The sequence below is a fragment of the Solanum stenotomum genome, chromosome 4 (genome assembly GCF_019186545.1).
Source record: "Solanum stenotomum isolate F172 chromosome 4, ASM1918654v1, whole genome shotgun sequence".
Lineage (NCBI taxonomy): Eukaryota > Viridiplantae > Streptophyta > Magnoliopsida > Solanales > Solanaceae > Solanum > Solanum stenotomum.
In genome coordinates, this window is record NC_064285.1 from 6476712 (window position 1) to 6487131 (window position 10420).

The 10420-nt window shown below is 33.7% G+C and overlaps 1 protein-coding gene across 1 annotated transcript; it reads right to left on the reverse strand.

Moving 5' to 3' along the window:
• Window positions 1-5350: 5350 nt before the first annotated feature.
• Window positions 5351-7313, reverse strand: LOC125862032 (6-phosphogluconate dehydrogenase, decarboxylating 3, chloroplastic). The gene has a single exon (XM_049542007.1). It carries the CDS (start codon window positions 7106-7108, stop codon window positions 5621-5623), a length of 1488 nt encoding a protein of 495 aa, XP_049397964.1. The 5' UTR covers window positions 7109-7313; the 3' UTR covers window positions 5351-5620.
• Between the last annotated feature and the right edge of the window lie 3107 nt (window positions 7314-10420).

A 10420-nucleotide genomic window follows, 5' to 3' on the forward strand; every position in this document is an offset into this window, starting at 1 on the left:
TGAATGCTTGAGAACAGAGTGAACTGCTACTATTGATCCTCTAAAATATTTGACATTAACAGTCATGGCTACATGTATCAAATTTGGGTCACAAATTAACAAATTCGAATCTAAAATTGGACATTTTTGGCTATTACGATATTCTGGAGATTCTTGCTGCAAAGATGTATCAAATTTAGGTCGATTTCTTGCTGCAAAGATGCAGTACTACTGTTTATTTTGTTCATCTAATATTGGACTTAGACGAGCTTATATATAGTAGAATGGACACTACCCTGATAACTAGATACACCACAATTCTAGTTAGGTATTTTTGCTTTTGCTAAATTCTTTTGCTTCCTCACGATCATCGGGATTGGTTTCAAGGCTAAAGCAGAATCTCATGGCTGTCTGTTATACATCAAAATTTGGACCAGAGAGATAGCTGATCTTCACAAGAGAGGCAACAACCCAGTTTTTGTGGTATATAGGGATGTCAGATTTCAGAACCTTCCGCAGTAATTTTGTGAAATGAGATGCATTTACTTTATGACATAATTGCTCAAAGTCCAACAGTCTTGTAAGTAATCTGAATGCTGCAGATGGGGTGAATTGATTAGTGAAAACGATTGAGGTGAAAAAGATGATGTTTCCCTCCTAATTTGAGTGGGATGGGTCTAGCAAAAATGGGTTAGAGATGAATTATTAATTGGGTCAAAGATTTTAGTGGGTATCCTAGTTGGCAAGCCTATGTGGTGGAATTAGTGCCATGTGGCTTGCCAAATCACTTTTGTTAAGTCTTAAGGGTAATTGTGGTCTCTTAGGATAACGGCAGGGGCATTTTTTATCCTAAAATGTAACGGAGGGTATAAGTGATTTATTTCGCATAGTTCAGGGGTAATTTTGACCCTTTTCTGTATAATAAATAACTTAAGGATAAATCAAAAATGACTTAAAATAAGTTAGCAAGTGTTCGGCAAGGTAAAAAATGACTTAAAATAAGTCAAAAACCAAAAGTAGGTCTCCCCTTACTTTTTATTTTTTAACTTAAAAAGTCATTTAAGTTTTTAAGCCAATCTAAACAGGCCTATTTTAATTTAATAATACATTGTTAACCCTTCATGTTTTATATCACAATGAATGTTACAAGGTTGACTAACAGCAATTAAACAAACGGCTTATATTCATTTAGAATAATGTTTTCAATTCCTTCTGAAAGATTGCATCAAGAATGCAAAAGATCAAATAAATAGAGGTGAAACAGAAATGACGATGCCTCTATCTCAAGTTAAGTAGGGTCGACTATATGAATCATCATTCTTTCTTTCTTTATGATAGTAGCATCCAGGTCAGTTTTCACGCACAATTATTAGGATAAATGAAAAGAATCACCTTGTATTTTTTTTTTCTCCGCTGAATTTTAAACCTGAGACCTTAGGATTCTCAACTACTTCATTAACCACTAAGCCACACCCTTGGGTGCATGAATCATCATCATTCATTCCAGCATTTAATTATTTAGGTTCTACAACCTTTCTTTTTATGATGTACAAACAAATCAAAGACTTGTAACAGACCTTGGAGCTGGACCAAATGTAAGCTTAACAACACGACCAAGGCAAAAAAAGAGAGTTGCACGAAAGTTAAAACAAAGAAAAGTGTATCCATTGATTGACATTATAGTAGATGTGTAATAGAAACATGGGAACCCAGTAGACATTGTCACACCCCTTTTTGCGCACGGCGGCGGAAGGGTTTTTCCAATTTAAGTGACAATATTGAATTAGGGATTTATGTTTCTTTTTTTTCAAAGTCGCCACTTGGAATTGAGTTATGGTGTTCCAAGTCACCTTTTTGTTTAATCCCTAATCAAAAGGAAATGACTCTTTATTTGGTTTGCGAACTAGAAATTCGGGTAAGGAATTCTGTTGACCGAGGGGAAGGTATTAGGCATCCCTCGAATCCCGTGGTTCTAGCACGGTCGCTTTTATTGACTTATACTTATCTTGATATATTTTTGGATAATTTGTATAGGCTATGATTTGCTCGCATTTTTATTGTTGAATTTTGATTTGGTCTCAATCCAGATGCGTAACCGCATTCTTGGTCTTGACATTTAGAGACATAACTGTCTTCTTTCTATCACACCTAATAATCTATTTTTTCTATAAGTCTCTACTTTAGATTAATAAAATTTAATTATATTATTGGACAAGGTACATCACTGCATCCTTGATCATATTTTTTTATGTCTCAAAAAAGATGCGCAACCGCATTCTTAATCGAAACAAATAATTTTAACGTACCTAAAAGTTTGTCTAATGTTAAAAGAAAATACTTAGTCTTATTTTTGTGAATTTTAGACAACTAATCTTTTATTTTATTATTATATTAATCGATAATATTTTTAATCAAATAGTTCTCATGACAAAGAATTCAACTAATCTGAAATAGAGTAAATTCCAGTTTAACAACATAACATATTTGTGTAATGCCCATTTATTATAGGTGAAGTAAATAGACAATTAATATAAACATTAAGGTATGACAATACTATAAAAACGATAGGTTAGGCACGATAAAATTAAACAACAACAATTCTTGCATAATGATAGGATTTTATTCATCTTTAGGGATTTGCACTAGGAAATAACATAAATATAACTCAAAATGTCAATATTCATTTCAATCAAATTATGACTGTAACAAAATATAAGAAAATATATCACATAGTTACATCAAATTCCATGAATAAATTAAAGATTTAAGGCAAAGTTATACCTCAAATGAAGAAAATGAGTACCGCAAAACCTTAATCGAAGCTCGATGAAAACACCCACAAATATTTGTTTATGTGGATGTATATTGTTTTTTTTTTCTTTTCTTTGGTTGCTAATGGTTGTGTATTTGGAGTATGTGATTGTATGTTTTGGATTATTCTTTTTTCAGAATGTTGTGCGTGTGTGTTGCTTTTTTCTCTTTTTTTTTTTTTTTTTTTTTTTGCGTCCCCTCCTTTCGTTGGTCCTGTGTCTGTCTATATAGTAGTAGTAGTAGTATGTATGTGTTGTGTCGTGTGAGGGGAAGTGGGGGTGAGGGTGAAGTGGGGGTGAGGGTAATGGAGTGGAGTTGGGTAGTGGAAGATAGGTTTATTTTTTATTATAAATTAAATATATATAAAAATTATAATAATGATAATATTAATAATAAAATAAATAAATATATTAATTAATTATTTTGCACTAATAAAATATAGGAAAAGTCAAATAGCTAGTCTAAAAATATAATTAAGAAATACTATCTTGTTTATTAAAATCTAAATTAAAAGAAAACATATATTTTTTGTAGTTTTCAGATCTTTTAAAATAAACTTACTAAAATACGATGAAAAAATAAAATATTTAATGGAGACCTAGAAGAAATATTTAAGGAATAAAAATGGTGTAAAACCTTATGTTCGGTCAAAATTACGTGTCTACAGACATGACGCAGGAATTCCAACTACAAAGCTTAAAAATGGCTCAAGCAGCCCTCAGTAAGGCGTTGAAGTAGTCCTGGGTTTGGTAAGTACAGAATAGAAGTTAGCCAGAAGCAACAAGCCAGACATATATGCTATGGGACACCCACAAGACTCGTAGGTCATGAAAAATGAAACATGGACATGACAAAAAAACGATGAAGCTCTTTCTCAGCAAGCATAGACATGGTCACGAAAAATAATCTAACAGCCATGAAGCAGAAGAAAAACAGGAATTAAGGAGCAAAACATTAGGATAGTAACCAGCATGAAATATTAAGCTCTGTTAACCACCAATCCTAAACCAGTGTTCTTCAAATCAGTAGTGCTTTCTACAACTGGAGTCACAAGCAAGATGCTCCCAGAAGGAGTCGATAAGAATCTTATTAACTACACTGCATGTCATTTATGTTGCATTGAAGTTTCAAAACGTACAAAGGAGAATTGGAGTTGAAGATCTAGATGATACACGGATATGCAAAGAGGAGGGAACAATAGCCTACACAGAGAGCAGCAAAGGATTGTCATGTGAAGAACTTTCATACCAATCACATAAACACATGAAGCTTAGAAATGTACCCATCATTTACTACATAGTTGATTAACGTACGGAAAATACATAACTGCACAACCACTTCAGCAGAAAAGAAAATAAAGCACAAATAATTTTGATTTTAATATCAATTTCTTGTGGTGAAAGACTGTTTCAATTTATGAGAAATACTTGAAAACCATCTCAAAAAGCAAATAGGAATTACTAACACATCATTATTACTCAAAAAACACCAGAGAATTTTAAGGATTTCAATTGGTTAAGCCCCCAGTTCGACAAAATAAAAAATTATAGTTATTGAAAGCAATCAAAAGAATCTTAAAACATTTATAAACTAACTGCATAGCAACAGTTGTCTCTGAAAATATCAAATAATAACCTTAAATATCGGAACAAATTTTTTACTTAAATAGTATAAAAACCCTGCAGATATATGCAGCTGGGGTCAGACATGATATGGCATCGGACAGGCAGGGATCATGTTATTTGCACAAATTTTTTAAGAAGATGAAATCGTTAGTGTCAATTCAAACTACAGAAATCAAAGAAAATAAAAGCAAGAAACTCTGCAAGTAGCATTTCGGAAACACTGTTGAGAAATGGTAAACTAAAACAGCACAAAAGCAAACATAAGTAGAAACAGAAACATAGAAAAGGGGCGAGGGAAGAAGAGACTCCTGAAGGAAACAACAAAATTTGAAGATACAAACCTAGAAGGCATATAAGATTTCTAAAATTCAGAAGGTTTTATACGAAATGTGTCTTTCATGATAATTAAGGCACTCATGAAAAAGTAACCTAGGACTGCCTTTTCTCATCTTTCATCCACTTCATCAGTCCAATGACCAGGCCGTTGCCTTTCGCTGCCACTTCTAAGATCCATCCTAATCATCCATATAGCATCAACCAGGATAAGAGCCACAACATGCTTCCCATATTTCCCCTAAATCACATACTCATTATTGTTTGCCCTTTAAGTTTAGGCATTGTCTCAGACATATTTTTAATGAAGCATTGCTAGCACAATCTATCCTTCGCCTCAAGGCTCATTCACCATCACAACCATAGCTCTCTTTCACAGTAAAGTATTTTTCTCTACTAACAACATATAGCTCTCTTTCACAGTAAAGTATTTTTCTCTACTAACAACATATAATGCTCTCGGAGCAGAGCACCGAAGACAAACACAAACTACTTGCTATAACATGATATCTTCAAATATAAGAAATATTAGTTTGGAGAGTGAGGAGCTGTAATAATCCATATATAAATAAAAGTGCAGGTAATTTGTATGCATCAAAATGTAATATAGAAAAGCAACTTCTTTTACTTCAATGAAAGAAGTCATTTTTAATAGCCAAGGCCCTATAATGTTCAAAGGCATACAACATTATTAACTGCAAAACTAAGCGAAACAAGCTTACCAATCTTTCTTATGCCTAGCAAATAAAAACTCTCAACAAGATACATTGGAATTTTAAATGCCTGAATTGCACAATTTTAAAATCAAACAGTTGACAAAGCGCAACTAATACCAGAGATTTTGATCATAATCCGCAATAGCTGCAGCAGCATTACACTCGGGCTTTCCTAGCAAGTTTTGCCCACTCGGTATGGTATGCTCCTGACTTGTCAACTCTCTCATAAGTATGTGCCCCGAAATAGTCCCTCTGAGCCTGCACAAGGTTCGCAGGAAGCCTAGAACGCCTGTAGGTGTCGAAATACTGAAGACTAGCAGACATTCCAGGAACACTAATTCCCTTCTGAACAGCAAGTCCCACCACTCTCCTCCAAGCTGCTTGCCTCTGCACCATCTCCCTTGCAAACTCCGGGTCAACCATCAAGTTAGCCAAATTAGGATTCCTCTGATACGCCTTCTTAATACGATCCAAAAACACTGCCCTGATAATACAACCACCTTTCCAAATCCTTGCCATCTCTCCCAAATTCAAATTCCACCCTTTCTCAAAGCTCTTTGCCCTTAGCAAATTCATCCCCTGAGCATAACTACAGATTTTCGACGCATACAATGCCTGCCTCACATCATCAATCAATCTCTTCTTATCAAGACTGCTACCATTAATATCAGAACTTATTTCCTCCTTTAACCCTTCCTTCCTGAAAATCTCTGAGGCTTCTTCCCTCTCGTCCTTCAATCCACTCATGTACCTACTGTCTAACGAAGCAGCAATCGTCGGAGCTGCAATAGACAGCTCCGCCGCCTGCTGCACAGTCCATTTCCCCGTTCCCTTCATTCCTGTCTTATCCAAAATCTTATCCACTAACTCCCCATTTCCAGTTAATTCATCCTTCACATTGAATATATCCGCTGTAATTTCAACCAAAAAACTCTCCAATTCCCCACGGTTCCATTCAGCAAAAATATCAGCCAATTCAGAATTACTCAACCCACCTGCATTCTTCAACACATCATAAGCTTCCGAAATCAACTGCATATCACCATATTCAATTCCATTATGCACCATTTTCACAAAATTCCCCGACCCACCTTCACCAATATAAGTAACACAAGGCCCATCCTCAACTTGAGCTGCAACCTTCTCAAGAATATCTCTAATATTCGTATAAGCCCCATAAGACCCACCAGGCATAAGCGAAGGCCCATTCCTCGCCCCTTCTTCTCCACCAGAAACACCCATACCCAAATACAAAAGCCCCTTCGACGACGCCTCATCAATCCTTCTTTCAGTATTCTCATACCACTCGTTCCCTCCATCAATAATCGTATCCCCAGGCTCCATATACTCAGAAAGCGCAGCAATCGTTTGATCAACAGGTGATCCAGCTTTAACAAGAATGATAACAGATCTGGGTCGTTGAATTGACAGCACAAAATCACGAGGATTGTACTGTCCAATCAACGGAAGTTGTCCTTCATTCTGAGCACGATCTAGGGTTTCATCTACTTTCGAAGTGGTTCTATTGTAAACAGATATAGGAAACCCTTTTTCAGCTATGTTTAAGGCTAAATTCTGACCCATAACAGCAAGACCAGCTAACCCAATACGAGATAAAGCTTGAGCTGTTGCTGCGCCTTCCATGGTGAATGAAGAAAAAGTGAATTTTAGGAGAAAAAGGAAGAGATTCTTGTAAATGGAGTGAAGAAGATGAATATATAGTGAAAAAGGAGAAATGTTTGGTGGGGTTTTTAGGTAATAGGAGAGTGACGGACTCGTCGAGGGAGTGAAAGGGTAGTGGCCAAAACAACCTACGAGAGGTTGGCGTACTAGTCGATGTTGCCTAATCTCTTCCCCAAATAAGTGTTATCTTAACAAATATTAGGTTAATATAATAAATTATTTTTGTTTTAAAATATTTCTTGAAAATAATACTACTAAAAAAAAATAGAGTGTAAGGATATTGTAATTGGAGAAATAGGAACTCAAGGGTATGGTTAAGAGGTTAATGAAGTGATTGAGAATCATGAGGTTTCAGGTTTAATTTCTAGTGGAAACAAAAAATATTAGGTGATTTTTTCCATCTGTATCTGTCTGTCTTAGCATTGGTGGATGAAGTTACCTGCTATTTGTTGTTGATGGGAAATTGGTAGACAGAATTACTTGATATTTGTTGTTGATAGGAGGTTGGTGGACAGAGTTACCTAGTGTTTGTTGTTGATAAGATGTTGGTGGATAGAGTTACCTGACACTTGTTGCTGATAGGAAGTTGTGGACAGAGTTACCTGATATTTGTTGTTGATAAGAGGTTGGTGGATAGAGTTACATGGTATTTGTTGTTGATAAGATGTTGGTGAATAGAGTTACCTGACACTTGTTGCTGATAGGAGGTTGTTGACAGAGTTACCTTGTATTTGTTGCTAATAGGAGGTTTGTGGACAAAGTTTCCTGGTATTTCTTCTTGTTGATAGGAGATCGGTGGACAGAGTTAACTGGTACTTGTTGTTGATGAGAGGTTGGTGGACAAAGTTACCTGGTATTTGTTGCTGATAGGAGGTTGGTGGACAGAGTTACCTGGTACTTGTTGCTGATAGGAGGTTGTGGACAGAGTTACCTCGTATCTATTGTTGATAGGAGGTTTGTGGACAGAGTTTCTTGGTATTTCTTGTTGATAGGAGGTTGGTGGATAGAGTTATCTGGTATTTATTACTGATAAGAGGTTGGTGGACAGAGTTACATGTTATTTATTGCTAATAGGAGGTTGGTGTATAGCGTTACCTGATATTTGTTGCTGATAGAAGGTTGGTGGAAAGAGTTACCTCGTACTTGTTGTTGATAGGAGGTTGGTGGATAGAGTTATTTGGTACTTGTTGCTGATTGGAGGTTGGTTGACGAAAGCTACTTGATATTTGTTGCTGATGGGAGGTTGGTGGACGAAAGTTACTTGATATTTGCTGCTAATGAAAGGTGAAATTAATTAAGGTGTGTGAAAGTTGACCCAAACACCATTATCATAAAAAAAAAAAATACTATTACATTTGTAGTTGGAGAAATACACTAATTTACTATTAATAACGAGTCTTTCTAAGTAGGAAAATATCTTTATTAGGAAGCGTTTCACCCTCGCTGATTAGCAACTTGGTGCTGCGGTGGAAAGGGATATCCAGGTGGAACAAAAAGAAGGAAAAATATCTTGGTCAAAGAAAAACTTTTCAATGGATCCAGTAAAGTAGAAAAAGGTTCTGATTTTCAGGAAAAAAAATAATTTATACAAGAATCCATGAACAATGATTTTTTCATGAAAACGAAATGAATACCTTTCAAAAAAATTCTTAAAAGGACATGATAATGATTTTTTCTTATAGAAGTCACTAAATTATTTACTTTCACTATAAAATCACTCAAATTATAGATAATCTTTTGTAAAAAAAAAAAACTATGATTAAAAATCAATCAAATCTCATCGGAAAATACATTAACATGCCAAATGCAACTCTCGATATTTTATTTACTTTTTTATCGTTTGAATTTTATATTTAAGAGAATCGATCTGGCAAAAGGAATATCAGTGGGATAATAAGTAATGTGTGATCAATAAAATAATACCATCGATTAAATTACGTATTCATCAATCTTGAATCCTCACTTTAAACAATATTATTTGATTATAAAAAAAATAATTTATTTCTAATGTTAATGTCTCTATCAAGCGCTCTTTTAAAATTGTCTTCAAATCCTTTACACCATGGTATATTCTTCGCTAATAAGAAATACTAGAAGACTTTCAACTAATTAATTCTTTTCGAATTATTGTCTGCTCATAAATGAAGAATGTTAGTTTCTTCATTTTTAACATTTTTGTTGAAGATTTTAGTGCAATTGGATGCTTTTGGTAGAACTAATTAAGTAAAATGAAACTAACAATAATTAGTGCTTCTTTGTCAAAAATTAAATAGGAGTAAGCTCAATGTATATTCAATTTTTTTTCAAAATACCAACTATAAAATTATATGAAGTATATTGGTATTGTTATTGCCGTTAATAAATAATCATGTAATGAAATTATAGATACATACATTATCATGCAACAAAAGGCAAAAAAATTATATTATTAAAATATAATGCAGACACTATAGGGATCTAAGAAGAATATCATTTTGCAAATTGCAGCTTTTAGTATTAATTGGTACCTTCGTTATGCCAAAGGACGTTATAGCACAGAAGGACAAACCGCAGCCAGACACCCTTTGACTTTATAACCAATAGAAATTTGACTCTAATTCAAAATAAAATTCTTTTAGCCTTCTTAACGGATAATATATTAGTGTAATTTTATATGTGAGATTTAAAAAAGATGATTAGTATATAATTTTATTCTTACTTTATAAAAATAGAAATGTTATTTTTGATTTACTTTTATCTCAAATAAAATATATCAACATCACGTATAGAAAAGATGTGAGAGCCAAAAATTCTTTCTCAAATTCAAGGATATAATCTCCTATAGCTAGTTATAATTTGAATTTAAAAAAGTAATTTTTTGAAATTTTATGTTTTAATTGCAGATTTTATGTAGTTTATTTTACCAATTTTTGAATGATATTTTGTTGATCTCCCGTATTACTATTATTTTTGTTACTTAAAACAATATATAAAATAATCGTAAAATCAATCTCTCTTCAACCTCTCTATAAAACAGTATGGACATAAATCACGCTCAAATTTTAATGAAAATATATGGATATGTCCATTCTCATGCCTTCAATGAAGATAATATATATATATATATATAGCATTATGTATAGCATAATTCCATATATAAGAAGTTGATATACAAATTATCGAAGTAGTATAATCTTATCTTATAATGAGAAATATATATAGGAGAAGTCATATATTCCTCATCAACCAACTACAATCTTTCCAATAACTTTGGACTTTCCCCAAAATACTTTG